This window comes from Tympanuchus pallidicinctus, unplaced genomic scaffold (genome assembly GCF_026119805.1).
Source record: "Tympanuchus pallidicinctus isolate F22 unplaced genomic scaffold, pur_lepc_1.0 scaffold3, whole genome shotgun sequence".
NCBI classification, from domain to species: Eukaryota; Metazoa; Chordata; class Aves; order Galliformes; family Phasianidae; genus Tympanuchus; species Tympanuchus pallidicinctus.
This window is the reverse complement of record NW_026294747.1, coordinates 55,239,821-55,264,049: the sequence shown is the minus strand read 5'-3', so window position 1 is coordinate 55,264,049 and position 24,229 is coordinate 55,239,821. Positions and strand designations below refer to the sequence as shown.

Genomic DNA, 24,229 nt, shown 5'->3' with positions numbered 1-24,229 from the left:
TTTTGTAGTGTTCTCAACTTGATTTAAAACTTAAGCTTCTGCTCTCCTTTCTTTGGAGGGAAGATGTCCACCTGTCTCCTCCTGTACTGCCTTTCATTTAGAACCAGGAGTGGAATACCATTCGATTTCCTTTTTTTCTATACCTTTTCATGTGTGGGTATTCTCATGTGGTTCTTTGGTCTTTTTGCTGTCCTCCCATGAACCAACTGATAGTGTTTTTCCCCTTGTCATCAGATTGAGGAATAGTGACTTAGGTGGCTGCTGTATAAAGTTCTGTTCAGTCCACTGGGGACAGAACACCTGGCAGAAAACCCCTTTGAGGAAGTAGGGTTGGACTGGATAGGTACCTGTGTGGACATCAGGGCTGATGAAGTGGTTTGACAGTGGGGTGTCCCATAAGGCAGCTAAGTTTAGGAGACAAGTGCTGGTGATTCCCACTGCTTGTTTGGAATCTGACAAAGGGCATCTTCTGGTTGTGTTGCCTTGAGCAGAAAGGGAAATGATATTAGTATGTGCTGAGATCCTTCCTGTGTTCTGTAGCTAGGAAATACTTGAAATCTGCCTGGGTCAGTTTGAAATAATGAGACAAATCTTACAAGTTCTATTCCTGGTTTGCTGCAGAGGTTGATTCTTTGCCTTGCTTTACTCTCAGCTGTGGTTGTTTTTTTTTCTTTTTTTTTCTGCAGACCTCAGCTTCAGTCCTGGCAGAAGAACTGCACAAAGTGTGAGCATTCATTTCCCCTGGTGTTTGGGAGATGTCACTGGCTGCTAACACACACCACCTTTCCTCAGTGCACGCACAGTGTGTATGGGAGGGAAGGGTGAAGGAATTGTTGTCAATGCTTTTCACTTTCTAAATGAGATTCATTTTCAAGCTGGGAAAACACTTCCTGCAGACTTCCTTTCTGTGTCTGATCTCAGATTTGTAGCCTGTTTATGGGGGTCTGTGCTGCACAGAAAGCAGTGCCTCCTGTTGTTTATGGGAATCAATGCAGCAAGCAGAGATGTGCTTGACCATTTCTTCCTCTGGGAGATGGGGTAGTTTTGTTTTGGAGCTAGAAAACATCCCATAAATGTTTGGCAAGCAGATAGCATTTGAAATGGAGGGAAAAGCTTTTGGACTCAAAACGTGCTGTCAGCAGAAATGGGGTAGGACCTGGACTGAAGGACTAGCATGTATTTTGTGTTCAGCTTCCTGTTTCATGGGCAACTTTCATTCTAGGCTTTCCAGTACTGATATGTCATCACTCTCATTTATACAGCATTGCAGAAAAGGACAAACAGCTAAAGCAGATGGAGGACTCATTAGGCAATGAACATGCCAATTTAACAAGCAAGGAAGAAGAGCTCAAGGTATAATAAAAGCACATGTAAATGCCAGCTGGTGGAGGGATGGGCTCATTGGGTGTGCATATGAAATGAAGCCTGTGAGGTGGTTGCTGTCATTAGATCTAGAACCAGCTCCTTTGACTATAAGGCAGCTGATCTAGCCAGGATTGGTGTGTGATGAAAGCTGATGACAAATGTTAGGGGTTTCCCTTGCAATCACCTCTAGTCTATGACAAAAAACAAGCAGGGATATTTTACATTGAAAAGTGGACTTAGCTGAAAGTCCATCTATGTGCAAAATGCAGATGTGTTTTTTCTGCCTTCAGGTCTTGCAGAATATGAACCTGTCCCTGAAATCAGAAATACAGAAGTTGCAGGCTCTGACAAATGAACAGGTAAAATAACGGATTCATTTTTAAGGCTTCATTTTTGGTATCTTCCCATTGCCTGTTTTGTCCTAAATGCAAAGGCAGATCTGTTGGTGTAAGCGAGCTAGGCACCACTAACAGTGTGAGGTTGTGTGAGGTTACAGAATCAGGTTAATATGCGATTCCCTGGAGGTTTTGTTTTTGGTCAGAGATCTGCTCTTAACCTCCCTTCTTCACTGGCCGAATCTGTTTCTTACTAAGATAGCCAAGTGACTGAAGCATTTGCTGGTTGGGTTTATCTAGATTTGCTGATGTCCTAAGGACATTGCACAGGGGAGAACACAACTGTTGTTAAATATGCAGCCCTGGCATCTAAGAAAGTAAAAAACCAAGAATATACAGAAAAACCTACCTGACAACAGATGTATTTTTAAAACCAAACAAATGCTTTCTCCTCTGCTATTACTGTGTGGCCAGTGCATTACAGAGGTGGAAGTGCTCTGATTAATTACTGAAAATCCTGGTTGTTAAATGAATCCTTTCAAGATCTTCTTTCTTCTTGTAATTGCATGCTTGCCTGGTATGTAGTGGTGTTTTACAAGTGCATAATGACAAGCTTATCCCTTTCTTTCTTGCTGGTGTCATGTGTTGAGAGGCCAAACGACTTGTTCTAGCTTTTTAATATTGTGGAATGAAAGGTTGATTGAATCATGTGATGTATCTTAAGTCTGTGTTAATCCTCTTTATATCTAGGCTGCTGCTGCACACGAGCTGGAAAGGATGCAGAAAAGGTAAATAGATCTGGCATTCAATAAACAGTTTTTATCAGTCTTTTATGTTCTTTTGAATTGATGCTTTTTGTAAGATGAATGTAACTCTTCTATTGTGTCTCAGCATTCACATCAAAGATGACAAAATAAGAACTCTTGAGGAGCAGCTTCGAGAAGAACTTGCTCAGACTGTGAACACAAAAGAAGAATTTAAGGTAAGATGCAGAACAACTATCCTTGTGCTTAACCACATCAGGTTTTCCAGGCTTCTGAGGTTGTGGAATAGTTCAGACAATTGAATGTTGGTTTGTAAAACAGAGCAGACTTCCAGGTGTTAAGCTGTGTTACAGCATTCTTTTTTTACAAGGCAAGGGTAAGGTGGGATATCAGAGTAATAACAACAGATGGTGAGAGATGTGGGGTAACTCAAGTCAAGTGTAGTGTCTACAGTTGCAAAGAGTGATGTCTTTGAAATGTGGAGGAGAAGGCTATTCAGTAAAAACTATTGCAGTTTTGTTGCATACTACATTTGAATGCAACTTCCAAGGCCTTGGTGGGAGCCTTTGCTTGGGTTGTCATGGTGTCAATCTTTTTTTTTTCTTCCTCTTTTTATTTTTCTGCCAAGGTAGGTATAAAAATGCTTATTTCCCTCCTGCCAGCTTCTGAATTGTTTCTCATAAGGAAGCAGCTAAATTTCCAAAGCTTTTAGTTCTGTGATCTGGGGTCTGCACTGCGGAGTTGGTGCTTGTTTTTAAGTGGTGTTGCTGAAGATCAATGTAACTCAGTCTGAGCTTTGCAGTACCATGTTGGTAGGTTTGCTGGTGATGAACAGAGCAGGTGGGTAGGCTGCATAGCTTCTCTAAGAGAGGCCATGCCCTATGGATCTACTAGAGCTCTTGCAACTGTTACCAAGTAGTGAATGCAGTTCACTTATGAAAATTGCATTTTTGAATAGATTTTGGTGGCAAAACCCCCAAAGTTTCTCTAAGGTCTCAAAGAACAACATATAATGGTTCCCTCAGTTAATAGCTGGTTAAAGAATAACTTAACAAAGTAGGACTTCAGGTGGTTGTTCTTCACAGTAAGCTATTAGCTGAACCTTCAGGGAGGTGTGGAAGGTGAGTGTGAAGAAGTGACAGCTGTATTATGCATTTGATTGCCTTGTGTGATCTGACTCTCAAGAATCACCGGGGGCTTTCTAGGTGGTGCAGTGTTTTAAGAAAGAAGTGGTGAATGTGATAAGGAATAATGTGAATTTAGAATAGAAAAAGACTTTAGAGGCGTTACGGGGTGGTTATGGGCTGAAATCAGCAAGGTACTTTGTGTCCAAAAATCACCTGGAGGCAATTTGGCAGTTCTCAGGAAGTGAGCAGGGACCTGAGTGCAAAGGTTCTTGTGATAGTGTGGAAATCCACAGTGTACTCAGCATGAATGTTTTGTGCCCTGGGAATTTCTTTGATCCCAAATGTAAGTCTGCCCCAAATGCTTCTACCTGAGCAAGTGCTCCTTTCTTCCCATGCACGTGGAAGAGGGAAAAACCAGGCTCAAAACAGCAGTTCTTCAGACCTCACCTTTGCTGTCCCTTCCTGCTATCAAATCTTGAGATGCTGCTGATGCTCCTTGAGGAGGAAAATGCAGTTTCTCTTGCCTGTGTACTTGGCTCTGACTGATCCTGTGCCAGGGAATGAGGATGGTAACAGCTGAATTTCTCATGGGAACATAAGGACAGAAGTATTAGCCATCTTTCTTGCTTTCCTGTACTAAAGGACTCTTTGTAGTCTTGTAGCTTCCTAAGAACTGTCTGTAACAGCTTCTGTGGTATTTAATTACCTTGTTGCCACTGTGAAAATGTTGTAGTTCGGGTGTGCAGTTCTGAGCTGATAAATGTGAATTTCCTTTCAGATTCTCAAGGATCAAAACAAAACTTTGCAAGCTGAAGTGCAGAAGCTGCAGACTCTCCTATCTGAACCAGTACAGCCAACATTTGAGGTTGTATCAAACGTCCTCTAATTCTTTTGGATTTCTTAGGTATTTTCTTTTAAGTGGGCTATGGGGTGAGCAAAATCTGTTGCTTTTTAGGTACACGTGGAAAGTCCAAGTCATGCAGCTTCTAGATCTAGCAAAGAGTATCCATACAAAATGTGAGAATGGAGAATGCTAGCTTAATGCAAGCAATCTCTCCCACTTTTAATGATAAATTTCTGAGTAGAAAAACCCCACAAGCAACCAGCCCTCCTAGGAGAAAGATCTCCTGTTGGTCTGGGGAGAGACCAGAGTAAGATCTTCATGCTGCTTGTTTTCATTCTGTCTGAGAGTGAGTTCTCAAACCAGTACTAATCAAAGAGCAGACTCACATTATGGTGGCTTTTTCCTATTGCTGTCTTTTTCTTTCTCCCTCTTCTTCCATGTTTTTTGCAATGGCATCAGTCTGAGTGCTCTTGCAAGATACTGTGGGTTAAGAGCTATTCTGCCCAGTTTCAAAGCCTGAGACAGCTTTGAATACCCAACTTCATGCTGCTGTAGAGTGAGTAAACTTTCTGAAATGCTGGAGAAAGCCTTGCAGGACAGGAGACTGTTTCCTTTCTAGTCCCATGCTGGTATCTGCCGGTCAGCAGCTCCCTGTCTTCTGGCAGATAATCAGGTTTGCAGCTCTTACTCCCCTGACAGGGCTGGTTTGTTGTCCTGCCTGAAATAGCTGATTTTCCTTGGGGGCTGGTTTACATTTCTGGGATCTATTGAAGTGCATTATTGTTAGCCTTTGAGAAGTCATAAATGCTCTGGTGGGTGAGCTTTAAGTGGAGCTTGTGATTTTGGTAGATACTCAAAGGACACAGATTTCTCAGGTGTTTGGGCTGGATCTGTACCTTTCTGGGAAGACTGACATCTGTCCAGGATCAGCATTAGACCCTTGTGCAATGAGGACATTCTCCCCAACTCTGTTACCTGCTGGATTGGTGCACTTCAGTAACTAAACTTGTGGAGAAGCTGGTGCTCTCTAATTCTTTTTGGTGTTAAAATCCCAAATTATTATTGATCCCACTGGTGATCACCCTGTTGCTTTTTTTTTTTTTTCTTTTTAACAGGCAAACAAAGATTTGTTAGAGGAGATGGAAAGAGGGTAAGAAATCACTTTTCCTTTTGCACCAAAGGATCCTGTAGAGATCCAGTTCTGGGAGCAGGATTGCTATTGATAGCTAAGATGCTGCCAGAGGTTTACACTGCTTTCCTAATGCTCACTTCTGATTTCTCAGAATGAGAGAGAGGGATGATAAAATCAAGACTGTTGAAGAGCTGCTTGAGGCAGGACTCATACAGATGGCTAATAAAGAGGAGGAGCTGAAGGTAAAGACTCCTGTATTATCTTTTTATGGGGAAATAAAGCTTAAGTGCTCTTGTGCAAAGTACATGCTGTAATGCTTATAGTGAGATCTGAGATTGTTCTCTTTGAGTAGGAGAGGCTTCTGGAGATAGGGTTAAACCTTTTTGGTGGCACAGACTAAACACAGGCAGTACTGGTATGTGTGTGTGTGTGCTTCTCTCTGCTTAGTTTAGAGTAGGCTTTACTAGCATCTTGATGTCCTTTGGAGTAAAGGTAATACATCTCCAGAGCTGTATGTTTGGTGTAATCTGAAGCAAATCTGTCTTTAGAAAAGGGTTTTTTGTAGTAACTTGGCAGCATGAGACTATTGCATCAGTTTTACTTACTGGTAATCTGAAGGGCAGTACCAAGATCTGTTTCCTGCTGAGTTTTCTGGAATGCTCTGTCCTGTCTGTCTGGACGTATCTGAAACAATGCTCACTTTGTGTCCCTAAGCTCTAGGTGAATTGCTGAGGACCCCAGGGAGAACTTGCATGCTAGCAAACTGTCAGGGTGCCAAACAGCCAAAGATGTGAGCACATCATCTTAATGTTTCCCTGGACATAAGTTTGAAGTGTTCCCGTGGTCTGAAGAATAATTATTCCACTGAATAATTTGGCTCTAACTGCTGCAGAGGGGGGTCTCTTTCAGGCTTTCAAATAGTCTTTCACTTGTTCTAAAATAAATTATTTTTCTGTCAAGCTTAACACATTTTCCCCAATAAATGAGTCTTTCATTACCTGTTTCTCTGCTTTCAAAGGTGCTGCGAACAGAAAATTCATCCTTGAGAAAAGAACTTCAAAGTCTGCAAATTCAGCTATCGGAGCAGGTAGTACTTCTCATCTGAAACTTTTATTACACCTAAACTTAAATCTGAAAGGATCTTGCTGTGGTTGCAAAAGTCAAGGGAAAAAGGCGAGGATGTCTTTGAAGCCTGTTGGCAAAGGATCCTGTTTTCTTCTAGCGCTGGTCTGGAAGCTGTAATATCTGTCAAATGCTTCCTTTGCATAAGTGTCAGAAACGTGTTGGATCTCAAAGTTCCAATTCAGCAGTGGTTGTGGGTTGGTTTTATCTTGCCACGTACTGCAATGGCTGTGGGCTGTGCTTTTCTAGCAGCCTGGTGCAATAAGCATGGCTGGTCGGGAGCTCCTGCTGCATCAGCCTGAGTCTGCATATTTGAGACTTCTGGTGTTAACCCACACTTGTGCAGATGTGATTTAGCCCCCTTCTCTTTGTATCTGTGTTCTGTGACACTGTCACAGTATGATGCTCGTTACTGCATTATTGTTTTTGACGTGCACTCAGTGCCTATCACAGAGTACCTTGTTGGTATCCAGTTCTGCATGGGTGGCTCATGGAGGAGAGCATTTCTGTAAAATCGTTTGAGAGAGGGGGGAAAAAAACCTCTAAATATTTATTGTTAGAATCCCTGTGGGGAGATGTACAGTGAAGCTCAGCTTCTCCTAGTAAAGCTGGAGTGTGGACTTTGTCTTGCTTTGCTGTAATTTGTTGCAGATCTGCTAATTTTGGCAGGAACAGCCAGATAGATAACATCTCTAGACTGCTGTGTTCTCTCTTACCCAGTGCCAAAGGGCCCAAGCTCTTTACTCCTCACCCCTTACCATTTGCAGATAGTTTTGCTCTCTTGTTTTTCTAAGTTGAAAATCTGTTTTCAACAGGTTTCCTTCCAATCACTGGTGGAAGAACTCCAGAAAGTGTAAGTGCCTGCACCGGTTCCGTTTCTGATTGTCACTTCTGTCTGTCTTTATTCCATGACTGCTTGTTTTGCTTCCCTGAAACAGCTTAGTTTTAACTGGGTGAAGTGTGCATGTGCAGCAGGGAGCATCGTTGCTTTGGAAGCATGTCAGGTCAGATGAACAGCTTTGAAAATCCAGTTGTTTCTCTGCTAAGCCATTAACTTCATAAGTCTAACTGTGACTGGACGAGGGATTGCACTGAATTGTCAGACAATTGTTTCTCTGCAGTGGGTGCTCTGAAAGGACTGAGCTTGTTCAAGCTGTGTATGTATGTGCATTTGAAGTTAATAAATGCTTTGCTGAAATGTTGAGTGAAGGCTGAAGTGCCTCATTCCAGAGGTATCGGTGTATTTTTTTTGCTTAAGCATGCAAATTAAGCTATCTGTTTAGCATGATGAGCTACTGGTTATGTAAAGCTGGTGTGTTCTGCACTATTCTCATACACTCCTCCTGCTGGTCGCTTCTGCTTTTGGGACTGCAGTGAAAAAATGGTGCCTGCAAGAGTGGAAGGTCCCACTGTGATTCCCAGAGGCCACTGGTGGGATGTGAGCTGTATTTGCCCACGTAGCCTCATTTGTTCAGCCAACTAATGCTATTCTTCTGCTCTTGCTAAGGATCCATGAGAAGGATGGCAAAATAAAATCAGTGGAAGAACTCCTACAAGCAGAAATCCTTAAAGTAGCAAGCAAGGAAAAGACTGTTCAGGTACCCATCTCAGTACCTTCCAACACCTTGGCTCCTTTCTGTGTCTATGCCATTGACACCGTTTATTCGTTACTGCATGGCACTCTGTAGAGATGAATTTGTAGCTTCCATTTTTGTGGTGTTTTTGTTTCCATTGTCCAATCCTGTCTTGTTTTGTCATTGAAAAGGCTTTGACACAGAAAATAGAGGCTCTGAAAGAAGAAGTAGGAAATTCCCAGCTTGAGATGGAGAAACAGGTAAAACACCTTAGCGCCAGAAGTGTGAACCAGACTTGCCTTGGATGCACTGCTCACTCATTTCTGTTTGACTGTGTTTTCTTTCACTGATGTATGTCATTAGATAAGGAGACTTTGTGATGGTAGAGCTACGCTTTTCTCTGATATGAAGCTGTAAATATGTATTTAACTGCTAATGTCCTGCAGAAACCACCTTTCCCTGGAAGCCAAAGCTTTTTACATTTCTCACTGACTTTTGGCAAGATTTGGCATTGCTTAAAACACTGTAGCATTAGGTCTGGCTGGGCACACAGTGTGCTGGGATGTGCTGTCCCTGCAGTGCAGCGGAACCCCAGGATGTCTGTTGGCTTTGTGACTTTTTGAAATCTCCAGTGCTGCTGAAATCTCTCCTTCTGTTGTTCTTTGTTACTAGAACAATAACACTGACCCAAATTTTATTTGGTTTCTGGATAAAGCTAAGGCCATTCTTTTTCCAGTGTCCAAAGAAAGCCTGTCTTGGCAGAGGGAGATTTTGCTCTAGCTATCAGGAATGCAGAAATGGAGGAGTGCTGGCTTTTTTGGCATGCTGGCTGTCTAGCATCTAGGAGCCCATATTTCCTTAGGGAGTCCATTCTGCAGGCAGCTTGATCCATTGTGCTGGCAGGAAGTTTGCTTGCTTGTTTGTGTGGGGTGCCTGCCTTTTTTAGTCTGATTTTTCAGTCTTTCTAGTGACATTCCAGTGTGTCACCTACTTTCTTATTAGTGTTAAAGTTTTGTCCTTTCTAGGCAAAACTTCATAGAACATGTTTGGACCTTTCCTCTAGTGCAGTTTCCCAGGAACTGGAGGAATTATTTGTGTTGTTCCATCCATGGAAGTGACACAGAGCCCAGGACAAAATGCATTTTGGTGTCACTGGCCCTGCATATCACAGAATCACAGGGGTTGGAAGGGACCTCTGGAGATCATCCAGTTCAAGCTCCCACCTCTTCCAGAGGCAGTACATGTGCACCTCTTGGTCTCCTGCAAGTAGAAACAGAGGCTTTTGGGAATGTCTGAAGTGGGTTGGAGAGGGCTAAACTCACGGAGCTGTTTGGACAGCTGGTATCGACACAGGTAGCAACTCTGTGCTTTGTCAGTTTTCTATACAAAATTCAAAGCAAATATCTCTACTCTGTCTTAGTTATTCAGTTCATGTCTAGTCTTGTCGTGCAAAGATGTGAATGACCAGAGGTGATCTCTGACCTGAGCTGCCCTTCCCCGTGAGGTGGTTGTCATCAGTCTCTGCTTTTTCCTTTGTTGCCTTCAGCGAACGCTGCTCTGGTTGGCCTGCATTTGTTCCCACTTGCACTCTTTTCCTTTCTGCTGTGGAAGTCCTGTTTTAAAAGTGGTGAAAGTAAAGAACGGAGATCTTTCACTTCTCATCATTTATTTTCTCACAAAGACTCTGTGTTTGTGCTTACATCACTGCCTGTTTTTAATGGTGTTTAAAGTTCTTCCACCTGTTTCTCCCTAAAGCACTTTATAGCTTTCATGTGTCTTCTCAATGGCTATTGAACTGAAGTACTGATTGTTCTCTTTAGGTGTCAATTACATCCCAAGTCAAAGAACTTCAGACTCTGTAAGTACAGCTGCTAACATATTTCGTCTGCCCTGTGCACTCCTCATTTCCCTGCTCTGGTCTTCAATTTAAAGTATCCTTGCCCAAGAATATCTCTGGTTCTCATCAAGGGAGCCAAGCAAGCAACACCAGACTTAGTAGATGTGCAACTTTACTGCGTTTGCCTGCAAACAAAGGGGGAAACACTGCTTGGCTTTGTGGACCTAAATTAACTTACATGGGATGAAATCCAAATCAGCTTGGAAGCACGTAGGCAAGGTGCTGTGGCAAGCTTACTTTAATAGAGTCTGTACTGTAGTAGGTGGGTTGGTAAATAAGAATTGAATCGCTGTGGTCATCTGTCCCTCATGTCCCCAGCTGGGACTCCCTTCCCCACTGGGAGAAGGGGAGGAATTATTTTTAGGTGAGGAGAGCACTCATTTGAAATCCCTGCAATGTGTGTTGATGCAGAACTTGACTGCTTTCGCTTAATGATCAGTACCATGATCAAGGGCTTCTCCTGCTAACCAAGTCTGATGTGGAAATGTTCTCACATTGATTTTTCAGCAGGTGAATTATGGTTATGCCTTTGATCACATAGGCTGCTTCTGTTTGTTACATGCTGAAAAGCACAGTATTTCTTTTCTTTTGAGATGAATAAGCCCTTGCTCTTTTATTCTGTGTGTCTGTGTGTGTGATGGTGCAGGTTGAAGGGGAAGGAAAATCAGGTGAAAACCATGGAGGCCTTACTGGAAGAGAAGGAGAAAGAGATTGTTCAGAAAGGAGAATGGCTGAAGGTAAGCTTCCTTAGTATTCTGAAGGGAAATAAATCCTGGTGCAGTGTTTCTGGATGTGGAAGGATTACATTTATACTTCTAAGCTCCTTTTTTTTCTGTTTGTACAAAGGGTCAGCAAGATACAGTTGCACAATTAACCAGTAAAGTTCAGGAGTTAGAACAGCAGAACCTGCAGCAGCTCCAACAGGTATGGCTTGCAGAGTGGTGTGATTATAGAGGGTGCTTGGTTGAACTGGAAGATGTTTAGCCTCTACTCCTCTTAAAAAGTTTGTATTGGCTTCAATCTACAGAGCTATTTTACATTCTGTTTGATTAAACTGGTGGGGTATACTATGCAGTAAGCCTATTTCACCTGTGTTTATCCAAAGCAGATGTTAATGCAGCTGATGAGCTTTCCTTCAACTTGGATGATACTGTCCTTAATGAGCAGTCTGGAAACTTAGGAGCTCATCAGCATAGTCACAGCTGTGTGCTGGGTGCCTCCTTGCCACACTGAAGCAGTGTCTCTGTAGGGAAAGGGGTAGCAGGGGAGCTCCTGAAGTGCTTTCCCTTGAAGTGCTGAGGCTTTGCTGTGATTTGGGATACATGGAGAAAGCCACGCTTCTGAAATTGATGTTTTTAGATATTCTTGGAGCAACGTGCTTTGTTACGGTGCAGGCTTCTCAGTGCCTCAGTGGGAGTGACTGTTAACGTAAAGACTTCTGACATGGCTTGTGCTATCAAAATGAGATTGGGAATTCTTGTTTTTCAGGTACCTGCTGCATCCCAAGTCCAGGACCTGGAGAGCCGGTGAGTGCACTTCATAGCAGCTTCTCTGCTGTAACGTGCGCTCAGTGCTGGCGTCTGGCTTAAATTGGAATGTACGACTTGGTTTCAAGAATGTTATGGGCTTTGCTAAAGTAAGCTGTTAGTGCTGATGGATGCACACCAGCCAGCACGTCTGCTGCTCGTGTAATAGCAACGTCTGGTGGCCCTGCCTCGTGCATCTGAGCTGCAGCCTTCAGATGCTTTGTGAAAGTGAATGATCGCCCAGGGCTGCACTAAGTAGTGAAGCTGTTGCTGCTGCTTGTTTCTAGTGATAATTTCTCCTTCTGTTTAGCGTGTTTAAAATAGCGTGCGTTTAAGTACCTGCAGTTCAGTCAGTAAAAGCAATGAATAGTTTTCCGTTTTCAGTCTGAGATGCAATAACTAGTTTTCCAGCTCCTGTTTTATGAAGAGACGCTGCCAGAGGTCCCTCTGTTTTCACTCTGTTTTGTCTGGCTGCTCTAATTCAGGCAGGCTGCACGTTCTCGTGCCATGACTTTGTCTTAGAACCACTAAAGAAGACCACTAAGGTCCCAAGTGCAGCCCGCTCCCACCGTGCCCACTGACCACATCCCTTGGTGCCACGTCTCCATGGTTCTCAAACACCTCCAGGATGGTGACTCTAGCACTTCCCTTCCATGCAGCTATTGCACACTACTGCCCTCCAAGGGAGGCTCCTGTACAGCCTCCATGTGCTGCCTAGGCTCACTTTTAGGAGCCCATACTTGGCACATCCTTCCAAGCCTGCTGGCTCGAAGGACTGGCCCAAGTAATTGCTCCTCTCCCACTTGTAGTCCAAATGCTGTTGAGATCAGTCGTGACCAAACTTGTTTGCTGATTGACACATGAAGTGGTTAGCTTGCTTCAGGCCACTTCTTAGCAAGTAAGTGTTCGCAGTACATCTGGCACATATTTCTGTTAGTTTTCTTGGTTTGGAGCCATACTCTTATGGTTTCTTCTCCACGTGGCTGCTTATTTATACATAGTATGTGAAGATTAGTTTTTTCTGCTGCTGTGAGAACTGTTCCAGCTAATATTTGTCCCTTCTTAGTAATTTAACCCTTTTCACTTTTTTTTCCTAAAATTCCTCTGCAGGTTGAGAGGGGAAGAAGAACAAATGAGTAAGTTGAAAGCTGTATTGGAAGAAAAAGAGAGAGAAATTGCAAGCCAAGTTAAACAGCTGCAGGTAAAGTTTCAGAAGAAGTGTCTTATGTTGTAAGGGGTAGAGCATATATTGTGTAATTCTATATATGCATACAAATGTTGTCTTTTTCCTTTAAATAGGCTATGCAAAATGAAAATGAATCCTTCAAAGCTCAAATTCAAGAATTAAAGCAGGAGAACAGCAAGCAGGTACAGCTCTCAATTGCGTTGTTACTGAGCACAGTTAATGGGGGTTGCTGTAGCCTATGTGGATGTGTGGAAAACCAAGAGTTGTATTAGCCATGCAAATCCGGGGACACCTTCAGGGTTGAATTGCACTAAGCCAGCTTCTCTTGCTGTTGCATATCCGTTCCTGCTTCCCTTTAGTGTGTGGGTTTGCAGCCTTGTGTTCTTTCTTATGTCTCCTGTGTTCTTGTCTAGCTTTCCACCCCTATCTTTACCTGCTGTGGCACAGCTAGGGTCCTTCTGCTCAAGTAGACTGGGCAGGAATCCTTTGAAGGCCAGGAGTGCTGCTGATGAATGTTGCAGCAAAGCCTGATTAATGAGGCACGTCATGCTTGCTGCATCACTCCTTGCTGCTGATCTGCTCTTAATGAGTTTCTGATCTGTTTGTAGGCGTCTCTGGCTGTCCAAAGTGAGGAGCTCCTGCAAGTGTGAGTACTGCCAGAGGTCGAGTGCAATAGATAAGTGCTTAATTTCAATTGCTGCTTGGAGGCTGTAGAAGATGAAATAAATGCCGAATGTACAGTAGCTGCAGTTCAAAACAAAACCCCAAAAAATCAATAACACACAACTTAGTATCTCACAAAACTTGAGCACAGAGATTCAGCTGATGCTAGTAATTCTTATTTTGGATCTTCTGCAGCAGTGCTTGCAGTATATGATTTGACCACAAGTAAGCAAACCACGATTGATTTAATTTTAGGTGCATGCCAACTTGGCTGCGTGTCTGAAAACTTAAATGGTGGTGTTTCAAGTAAAATAACAAGCCTTTTTTTCCTTAAACCTTCAGCCATATGTAGGATTCTTGTCCATATTGTGAAATTGTTTGGTAGAGATTGCTTTCCAGGCAAGGTCCTGGGGGTAGGAGAATGCTGTAACTTTGAGATGAATGAAGAAGTATGTGAAAGCCAATGCCGTGCCAGCTTATGCTGCTCAACACAGATTGCCACTGTCATGCATTCTTTGCTGGCTGAAATATTTTCTTTTAAATGCTGTAAATTGTGGACTAGGTGCTCAGAAAGGAACGCTCTAATCCAGCAGACAGTGCCTGTTTTGTGGTATTGTGCTAGCGTGGGCTGGCTGAGTTATCCTCAACAAATGTGTTGCCTTTCTGTGGCCTTGATAAATGTGTGCAGATGCTTGTTGTAAGCAAACAGCAGGTTTACAATGGGCTGTGCTCTGGCAGCCCACAGTTCATAGAGCTGTTGGAAGCGAGTGGGATTGCCAAGTGGCAAGAGCAGTTTTTCAAAGAGGGTGCATTGCTAGGAGAGAAGAAAGTGAGCATATGTAATAGGGCAGCACTGCTTCAGTGAAGTCTTTTTAAATGTCTCCTGACTTGTTTATGATTCTTTTTTGCAGGGTTGCAGGGAAAGAGAAGGAAATTGCCAGTCTCCAAAATGAGCTCGCCTGCCAGAGAAATGCTTTTGAGCAACAGAGGAAAAAGAATAATGTAAGGAAACTTTTCCCCCTCTACATTCAAACAACAGCCTTCCCTGAAACCTGCATGCATGGCGTTCCTCAATTCTTAGGGCATTCTGCTAAGAGAATATTTCTGACACTTGTTTCCCATATTGTGTCCTCTGGACGCTCTTCTTTCTTTTTTTTCTTGGGAGTGAGTAAGGATCCCTTATGTTTAGGCAGCTTTATAATTACTTGCTGAATTGATGAGAGGGAGGAGACATCCTGCAGCAGCTCTCAGCCTCGAGTTCAACCTTGTCAGCCCCGTTCAGAAGCACAGCCTTTCCCAGGGGGCTAAGGGTGGGAGGATGAAAGAAGGGCTGTGCTCTGACCGAGCGTCCTGTGGGTACATGGGAAGAGATATTACCTTCAGACTCTCAGATCTGCCACTTCCCACTCCTGGGAGCTGCTAATCCTGATCCTCTGGGGGTGGTGAGGGCAATCAGCCTCCTTTCGCATCAGCCCCTGGCAGCACCAGGGAGGTTGTTTGCGGGTGGAAGTAAAGATTGCATCTTCCACTGTAGTTCTCTGAAGTACCTCCCTTAATACAAAGACTTGTGAAGAGCAAGAGAATGGTGTCTTTAAATTATATGGAGGAAAGCTGTTAAAATGCGGGATTTCTAGCTCACTTAATGGCCTATAAAACCTACTGAATGCTTACAATATGCCTCACTGCTTAAAAGTGAGACATGATAAGAATCACACATGAGGAAAACACTAAGAATGTATTGCTTTTGAGCAAGTAGGATTGCTTAAAAGCTGAAATAAAGTAGGGGAAAGTGGTTGGGTCTTCTCAGAAAACACATGAGCTAGAGAGGTAGAACGTGTGTGTGCTTTCTACCAACTCCAGGGAAGCTGCAAGTACCCTTGGTGGTGCAGGCAGAAACTTGGTTGCTGATAAGAGTGGACCGTGACTGTAAGTCCCAGCTTGCCATGCTGCAATTTTAGCCAATTTTGTTTTCTGAGCCGTGAAAGAGCTCTTAGGACAGACAGGCAGAGTGAGGAAGTGAGGAAATAAAGCCACTGTAGGCACATGCAAGGATTTGGATGCCTTTCTAAACCAGTCCTTTGCTGAAGCAGATTGCTCCGAGGATTGGGGAAAAAAAAAAAATGATTAAAAGAAGCTCCAAGTCCCAAGCACTGTGATCTCCTCCCCACAAGGCCCTTTTTGTACGAGCTCTCAGCCTCGCTGTGCCTTGTTGAGTACTCATGGCAGTGCACGTTTGATGACCTCGCCAAGAAAGATGCAGCACTCCGAGCCCTGCCCACCTCTGGTGAAAGCCCAAAGCTTTTCAGGAGGGCACTGGTGAGCACCTCAGGATTCCTTTGGGCTCGTGCTGCGAGCTGAGGCCCCGAGCCTTGTCAGTAGGCTTAATAGGTTTGTGCTGAGGCATTGGGATGGCCGCCGTTAGATCTGGTTGCACGATTGGGAGCGTCAGTGTGTGCACCTCCATGTGTATTTGGGTCCATGCTGGGTTCTGCACTGCGACATGCCTAACACTCTGTTGTGTAATCTGTGGTTTGGTGTCTGTGTTCCTCACTACTTTTGGAAGCTTCCCTCTTTCTTCTTACAAGTGCAGTCAAAGTGTGGGGTTGCCAGCATTGCAATGCTGTGCTCTGCAGTCCGGTAGGGCTGGGATTAGTTTTTGGATATGGGGCACATTGGGCAGAAATTGGCATTATTTTTCCCCATTTTCCTTTGAACTCTTGGGTCATGACACGTGTTTTTGCTAGCGTATGTCATCCTACCCAGCAAAATCATGCAGTAACCAGCATTTAAATGCAAATGGTGGAGTGTAATGCAGAATATATCTCTGAAGTAAAAGTGGAAACGGTTTCAATATTGGCTGAACTGAAATGATTCTTTCTAAAAATGATTAGGACCTTCGGGAGAAAAACTGGAAAGCAATGGAGGCATTGGCATCAACTGAAAAATTGCTGCAGGACAAAGTGAACAAGACTGCCAAGGTTGTAATGTTAACTGCTAGAAACGATGCGTTAAGCCAGAAGCAGATCTGCAGCTGTTTATTTTTATTTTTAAGTGGAATGGAGGCATTTAACTTTTACTGCAATTTAAGTATCGTCTGTTCTGAGTGATCATTCATACGCTCTCACCTCTGCTTCTTCCTGTCATCTTCAGGTTCCTTTTGTTCATTTTTCTCCTTAATTTGTGGGCATGCTGACTTGTGATTCGTTTGCATAATTGTTAGAGCTGTCGTGAATGGTTTGGTGAGGAGATCCAGAACAAAACCAGGCTGGGCAGCGACTTGCTTTCATCTACAGGGCTTCTTCTGTGCTTCAATACATTGATTGGCCCCACGCAGAATTAGAACCAGATGATTATTTAAAAACCTGGGAACTTCTCAGGAAAACTGTGTCGCTGCAGCAGTGAATTTCCTCCCTGAAACTGTTTGAAGCTTGACAGAGCCTGTCAGAGCCAATCCTTAACCTGACACAGGGTCTGAATTGCCCTGGAATGAGCTTGCATTTGTTATGAGCCTGACTTGATGCTAATTGTCACTGTGCAGAATTACAAAAAGGAAACAACAACAACAAAAATGCATTCAAATAACCTGAAAAAACCACAAAAGTCAGGTAGCCAGAAGCAGCTGTGCTCTGGTTCAGGGCTGCCAGTCTGTGTCCCGGAGATGTCACTGCTCCTTTGCTCAGCCCTGTGCTCTAAGAACTTGTGTACGTGCTTTTGCTGTGTTCTAATACCTGCTTGCTTTCTCGTGCAGTCTGAAGGCTTCATTAAGCAGCCACGTGACACTTTGGGGTGTTTTCTAAATTGCTGAGAAATAATGCACCCAGCACAGCTTCACAACCTGTTGTGTCTGCTGTCTGTTTCTGTCTCTGGATCCCAACCTAGTAATGCCGCTGGTCTCTTGCAGCAGAGGAACTCAGAGCAGTAACAGTGATGTCAAAGGAAAAGAGAAATTAAATGCTAGCAAGAGACATTTACTGGAAGCTGCCTTCGTGCAGAGTCAGGCTTCAGCATTTAACCTTCAGTGAGAGCCTGATGGGGAGCAGTGTCCACAGGCACTGCAAGCAAACATCCCATGGCTGGGCACTTTTCATGGTAGATAAATTGGGAAGGAGTGATGGATCTGTGATACCCCTTGGCTCTGTGCTGTTTTGGGTTTTTTTTTTGAGTTTGCAAAGCAAAAAACCTGAAGGTTTTCACACAGCTCTAATAATTATTTCCCATTTCACCCAAATTGGGGAAGGAGAGTGTAAGGGTCCTCTTCTTATGTACATAAAAGTAATACTTAAATGATTCTATGATTCTGTCTGAGTTGAAAGGACCTTTAAGGATTATCTGGTCCAACCTCCCTGCAATCAACAGGGAACAGTCTTGCTTTCTTGGCCTGGTTCAAATGTGCATTAACACAAAGTTTACTTTTGATTTTAATGCTCTGTTTTTGATGAGATGATGTTAATTTACAGTGTTTGTTTGTTTTGCCCCCCCTCCTAAAATTGTTTGAAAAAAGTACAGTGTTTGTAAACCTTGATTGACCAAACCTCTTGGTTTTGAGGTCACTTGAGTGGAAGTGTTGGTGTGATCTATGGAACCGGTCACTCAGCACAGTGTAGTTTGTGTTGTGTTGTGAACAAGTGAGTGGTGGTGTGAATACGATGCCAACAGGCGAGGCTGGAGGAGACCTTTAAGAAAATAAAACCTTAAAAGCACAAACAAACGTGAAGGCCAAATTCTGAAGCAATTTACTGTCAATTTTTGAAGCTATTTACTGGTGATTCTAGAGACCACAGAGCCTTCCTCACTGAAAGCCATGTTTCTGGGTTAAACAAGTTACTTTGTGTGTAGGAGAGGCTACTGCCACACTAGAGGAGTGTGTTGCCCTATTTCACATGAGCTCTTTTCTTGATTTAGGAGAAGCAGCAGCATGTGGAAGCTGCCGAGGTGGAGACACGAGAACTGCTCCAGAAGCTGTTCCCCAATGTCTCTCTTCCTCCTGATATGGTAAGAGAAGTGGGGCTCACTGACCTGCTGGGAGCTGGGTTCCCACTGCATTGGTGCTCTGCAATGTGTCCCTGCAGTCTTTTCTCCCAAGGGTTCTCTAGTGGGAAGCGAGTGCTTCCTGCTTGTGAGATGTGTGCTTGGTAGCAGCAGAGAGGCAAAGCTTGGCTACCTCGAGAACAGCATTTGTTCTTTATCCTTTCTTTTTCCTTTTAACCTCCCTGACATCTCTTTCACCTGCCTGTGCTACCCCTATTTGAGTATTCTCAGTGTCCTGATGATGACCATACATTGCAAGGCTTAAGTCTTTAAAATGGCTTTCTGCAAGGTTATAAAGGAACCTTCCTGCTGAGATCCCCAGAGTTACATGGCAAATGTCTGCTTCAGCCATTCAAAGATCTAACAACAGCAAAAGATTCTTTAGCTCTTGAAATATTTATCATAGAGCCCTGGCACTTGCAGGGAGACCTCTGTGACCCCACTGTATTTCAGTACTTGCAAACCCCCATGAGCTGTGTCTGTCATAACCCTGTGCTCATGGATTGCTGTCTGTTGAGTCTGGGCTGCTTGCAGTAGACTCAGATCGCTTTGAGTTGGAAGTGACTCTTAAAGGCTATCTGGTTCCACTCCCCTCCAGTGAACAGGACACCTACAGCTCCATCAGGTGCTCAGAGCCCATCTAGCCTGAGCGTGGATGTCTGCAAAAACAACAACAAAACAACTGCAAAAAAACCTTTTTCCTTATATCCAGTCTGAATTTCCCCTCAAACCTCTTAGTACTGGATGAATAACCAGTGTCAGGCTGTTGGTCAGTCTGTGGGAGCTGGGGGACTGAAATGCTGCTTCACAATACTGCAATTGAAGGACAGATGTCCTCAAGATAACTTTACTGAGGTTGCCTGTTGCTCTAACTGAATGCATTTCCCGACAGAGCCATAGCGAGTGGATATGTGGATTTGAGAAGATGGCTAAAGAGTATTTGAGAGGGGCTTCAGGATCTGAAGATATCAAGGTAAGCACAAGTAGTGGACAGTCCTTGTGCATGACATACTTTATTTTCTGGTACAAATCTTGCAGACTTGTGAAGTTCAAATTGGTAAACAGGTGCTGAGAGAAGTTTTTTTTTATAACTATTGGTATTATGTGTACTGGAAATATGGTTGCATCTTTGAAAAAGGCCTTGCTGAGCTGTGAAAGCACTGATTGAAATTCCTGGTTCCTTTTTCAAGTAACTGGTTTGGTTTTGGGTGAGTAGAGTTAATGCAGTCCCTTCTCTGAAGGTTGTGACTGTGTAGGTGAATGTTGTGCTTGCTATTGTAAACAGCTCTTTGCGAGGGTGGATAGTGAGAGGACAAAGGGGAATGGTTTTAAATTAAGACAGAGGTTTATGTTAGATATTAGGAGGAAGTTTTTCACGCAGGGGCTGGTGACACTGGCACAGGTTGCCCAAGGAGGCTGTGGATGCCCCATCCCTGCAGGCATTCAAGGCCAGGCTGGATGTGGCTCTGGGCAGCCTGGGCTGCTGGTTGGTGACCTGCACACAGCAGGGGTTGGAGCTGGATGAGCGCTGTGCTCCTGTGCAACCCAGGCCATGCTGTGATTCCATAATTCTGTGATTCTCTTGGCATCCTTGCATGGGGTAGAAAGTCAGACTGGCCAGTATCGAATGCTATTTGAAGTAAGGTAGCTAGTAGAACTCAAAGCTGCAATGTGACTTCTGGTTGTCTTTTTTGACAGGTTATGGAGCAGAAGTTGAAGGAGGCTGAGGAGTTGCACATACTGTTACAACTGGAGTGTGAGAAATACAAATCGGTTCTGGCGGAGACGGTAAGCGGGATGCTGCTCCTTATATCCTGTGTGCTGCACGCTGCCTTTCCTCTGCTGAAAGCTTTCAAACCATGCTCTTTCTAGGAGGGGATTTTACAGAGGCTACAGAGGAGCGTGGAAGAGGAAGAAAGCAAGTGGAAGATAAAAGTTGAAGAATCACAGAAGGAACTCAAACAGGTATGTCTGAAGATCTGCTTTTTATTTAGTCAGGCAGCTTCTGCTTGAAGTAGCAGAGGGTGTTTGAGAGCCTCAGAGACTGTGTAGAACAGCCCCAGCTGCATGGTTTGTTCTGTGCGTGACCAGGGATGAAAAAGGTGAAGTCTGCAAATAATAGAACAGAAGTGTATGCGTCCCATTAGAGTGCCCAGGAATGTAGGGTTTCTTATCAGGGCAGCTCAAACTGTGTTTCTGTTAGGTGCCTGTTGTTTTCCAAGTCCATTTGTAAGCAGATGCAGATTCCTGGTGCTAAGGTTTGAATATCATATAATGATAAGCAAGATGCTTTTGTTTTGTTTCTTTGAAGCACTTAATCCATTATGGCCAGCTAATTACACTTGAGATTGCCTCCGAAGCTTGCTTTTTTAGGAAAGCTCTGTTGCTTGCACGAGTGGCAAGAAGTAAGCCTTTTATGTTTCCTTCCTTATCTAGAGTAAAAGTAGGTCAAACTGTGTTTTTTTTTCCTTTGCAAGAAATTATTTCTGAAAAGTATTTCTGTTTAGCAAATTTGAGTGTGAGAGTATGAGCCTGAAGCATACATGTAGATAATTTATAAACCTCTTGTTTGGGGGGCTTATAAAAGGCTGTCAGATCTTGAGCTGTAGATGTGCCACCATCTGCTGCGCTTATACAGACCTTAGTAAGGCTAAATATGCTGGCTTCAGCTGTGTATTAGCTCGTGAATGGAGACTGCTCTCCCTGTTAGGTGACTGGGAAAGGTATTTCCCTGACTGACAGACAACTGGTTTAGTCCTTACACTCCAAATCTTTTGGGCATCTGGCTGTAAATATGCACTGCAACTTCTCATGCTGGGAGAAAGCAGAAGTGTTATAATAGAGGCTCAGTATGTTGAGTTACTGGAGTGAGCACCTGCTTTGATTCAGCCACTGATTTTTTGATCATCCCTAACATTTTTAGATGTGTACATGGAAAATTTGTCTTAGGCCAACACAACCAAATGATGTGTTTATCTCTGCAGATGCGCTCATCGGTCGCCTCTTTGGAGCACGAGGTAGAGAGGTTAAAAGAAGAGATCAAAGAAGTGGAAACTGTACGTGCAAGTGTTTTTCTCTTTGAAGCTTTTGGTTACTCAAAGCATAATTTAATCCTGTGCTGTAAATCTGAGTATGCTGGGATTTCTCTTCTGTAAGCAGTGTGCATCTTGTCTTGTAGTTAAAGCTGAACCTCTTGGCACATGCTTTTGAGAAGCTGAGGTGCAGAGTTCTAGAAACTGTTCTGATTTTATTTCAGTACTCATCCACTGGATTGAGTCTCTGGAAAGTGGGGCCCTTTTCTTGGGAGACCAAGCAGTTTGCCAACAAGCAGATATATCAAAGTAATCTTGGGTTTGATTCTTTGTTTTGTTTTATGATCTTTTTATTTTTTTTTATGATCTTTTTGAAGTCTAACAGTTTAAATCTGTGCTAGGCAGTCACTGGATTTGAAATGCTCTCTAAATGTCATGGAATACTTGATAGAAATTTGTAGCTAATAATAAATTAAGAAAATGATGCTGCAAGGAAGACATTGAAAACGTTTGTTTTAACTCTGTTTTTCTGTTTCTAGCTTAAAAAAGAGAGAGAACATTTGGAAAGTGAACTAGAAAAGGCAGAAATAGAGCGATCTACTTATGTTTCAGAAGTCAGAGAGGTAAACATGATTGACCAAGCTGTCCTTTTTCCTTTGTTTGGTTTCCACCTGGCTGGCAAACTAATCTAATGCTTAGCCCCTATGGCTGAGGAATTTGTATGCTTGTGACCTTAGGGTAGAGCGGCACACTAATAATGAGCAGAAGAAAAGTGGGCATCCTAAGGAGACAAATCCTAAAACTCTAAACTTCATTTCAGCTCAAAGATCTGTTGACTGAATTGCAGAAAAAACTTGATGATTCATATTCTGAAGCAGTAAGACAGAATGAAGAGTTAAATTTGGTAAGAAGCTTGTTCTCTGCTGGGCACAACGTAGGCTCCCAGCATTACTTATGAAGCAGAGACTTCATTCCAAGTCCTGTCTGTTCTGCTAACCTCTTCAGCTTGATATTTTTGTCCATTTCGGTCATTTGTGTAGTCTGACTTCTACAATTTGTCTCTTTCTCTGCTCCTAACAACGGCATGTCTGGTTCTTAAGACTTTCCAAAGTCTTTCTGTCTTTGATACCCGAGCCTTCTTGAGAGTCAATGCTATATAGTGTAGACAGATGCAGTTATAACATCCTTGGAGCAACAGACGTGCTCCCATCACTTCAATTTGAGGAATATTCTCTGGTTGTTTTTTGTTTCTTTTTTTCTCCAAAGCTCTTGAGGATGCACCTGTGATATCCGTGCTCTGACTGGGCAGAGGCTTTTCCATCCTTCTATGTACATGCACAGATGGATCCAAAGCAATATTGAATTAATTCTGAGTATCCAGCCATTCTGCAGCTGGTGTTTTGATGTGGCTGAATAACTCTTCTGGCTTGTGGCAGACACCACGTGCAGCATGCTTGGCTAGAAGCACTATCCAGCCAATAATGCTCTTGTTGCAGGTTTTCTCAAGAAGCAGTTGGATTACCCGAGGCCAGACCTGTAGACCCCTAGATGCATGGTTCTCCAATCTGAGTCCTTTCATTTGTTTCAGTGTCTTTTTTTTCCTTCCCGTGGTTGTGTTTGAACTTTCTTTGTGCTTTTGAGCCACGATCAAGAGAAGGTTGGTTCTGCCACTGTGTCTTCGGTGGGTTCTGGAGTTATAGAACCTGTTATAGAAGCATATTGTAGAATGGCCGAGCTTGGAAGAGACCTTAAAGATCATTGAGCCTCACCCCCTGCCGTGGGCTGGGTGTCCCCCATCAGATCACATTGCCCAGGGCTCCATCCATGGCCTTGGGCACCTCCACAAATGTGGCTAAAATAGTCAATTTAAGAAAAAAAAAATAAAAATTCACACACTGCTTAAATGTAATGGCATGCTTGGCAAGTCTAATACAGCACTCATTAGCATCCTTCCTCAGCAACCAAAGCCTCCTGTTTTGAAAGCAAGGGAAATGGGAATTGAATGCATATCTTAAAGTTAATCAGCAAACGCCAACCTCTTGAATATAGGAGGCAACAATCTATTATGTTCTGTAACAACAGAAGCTTAAAAAGCTGAGCTCCCTGCTAGGGCAGCTTGACTTGGCAGTGTGGTGATGCTGTGCTATTTGGAAGAGGTAGTAAACAAGTACCTGTGTGCAAATGGCTCAGGAGCAGCCTCCAGTGCACAGGAGGGCTTTTTTTTCCCCTCTTTATTTTGTTTTTGGCAGTGGGCAGGAGGCTAAGCAATAGGAATTGATGGGATTTTGTAAGGCTTTCCATTTATTTGTGGGTTGAGCATGGAGAGAAACAGACACCACTGCAGAGTGCTTCCCCAAAATGTGGAAACCAGTGCTCCAAAGGGGGAAGCCTTCTGTGCATGAGATAAATGTGTATTGCAGAGGTTTGGAACCAGGGAGAATCTGGCTGTCTGTGTAGCCCATTGTTGGATGCTTTAATCCCCTGCTGGCTCCCAGGAAGATTGACAGCAGGAATAGTGGACATTAGTGCAGTGCACTTCAGAGTCACAAATCCTACAAAATTGCCACTCAAGCTTCTTATTAGTTTTCCTATTTGAGGCTCCAGTCTGAAGTGCTGTGGCTGGCTGTGTGTGCT

At 43.5% G+C, this 24,229-nt stretch overlaps 1 protein-coding gene across 9 annotated transcripts in view; it reads left to right on the top strand.

The window, feature by feature from the left end:
* The window catches only part of KTN1 (kinectin 1), a 69,942-nt gene that overhangs the window by 37,183 nt on the left and 8,530 nt on the right, over positions 1 to 24,229 (top strand). For 2 of the 9 annotated variants that reach the window (XM_052696518.1, XM_052696514.1), the window contains exons 13-40: positions 687 to 724; positions 1,263 to 1,353; positions 1,656 to 1,724; positions 2,451 to 2,488; positions 2,592 to 2,682; positions 4,370 to 4,456; positions 5,551 to 5,585; positions 5,719 to 5,809; positions 6,586 to 6,654; positions 7,505 to 7,542; positions 8,197 to 8,287; positions 8,455 to 8,523; positions 10,084 to 10,121; positions 10,807 to 10,897; positions 11,007 to 11,084; positions 11,649 to 11,686; positions 12,797 to 12,887; positions 12,986 to 13,054; positions 13,481 to 13,518; positions 14,447 to 14,537; positions 16,427 to 16,513; positions 18,438 to 18,527; positions 19,456 to 19,536; positions 20,262 to 20,351; positions 20,436 to 20,528; positions 21,548 to 21,619; positions 22,135 to 22,218; positions 22,416 to 22,499. In XM_052696518.1, the coding sequence (XP_052552478.1) occupies positions 687 to 724; positions 1,263 to 1,353; positions 1,656 to 1,724; positions 2,451 to 2,488; positions 2,592 to 2,682; positions 4,370 to 4,456; positions 5,551 to 5,585; positions 5,719 to 5,809; positions 6,586 to 6,654; positions 7,505 to 7,542; positions 8,197 to 8,287; positions 8,455 to 8,523; positions 10,084 to 10,121; positions 10,807 to 10,897; positions 11,007 to 11,084; positions 11,649 to 11,686; positions 12,797 to 12,887; positions 12,986 to 13,054; positions 13,481 to 13,518; positions 14,447 to 14,537; positions 16,427 to 16,513; positions 18,438 to 18,527; positions 19,456 to 19,536; positions 20,262 to 20,351; positions 20,436 to 20,528; positions 21,548 to 21,619; positions 22,135 to 22,218; positions 22,416 to 22,499 (2,022 nt within the window). The remainder of the gene's footprint in view (positions 1 to 686; positions 725 to 1,262; positions 1,354 to 1,655; positions 1,725 to 2,450; positions 2,489 to 2,591; positions 2,683 to 4,369; positions 4,457 to 5,550; positions 5,586 to 5,718; positions 5,810 to 6,585; positions 6,655 to 7,504; positions 7,543 to 8,196; positions 8,288 to 8,454; positions 8,524 to 10,083; positions 10,122 to 10,806; positions 10,898 to 11,006; positions 11,085 to 11,648; positions 11,687 to 12,796; positions 12,888 to 12,985; positions 13,055 to 13,480; positions 13,519 to 14,446; positions 14,538 to 16,426; positions 16,514 to 18,437; positions 18,528 to 19,455; positions 19,537 to 20,261; positions 20,352 to 20,435; positions 20,529 to 21,547; positions 21,620 to 22,134; positions 22,219 to 22,415; positions 22,500 to 24,229) is intronic. The other 7 variants (XM_052696515.1, XM_052696517.1, XM_052696516.1 and 4 more) reach the window with 7 other exon arrangements.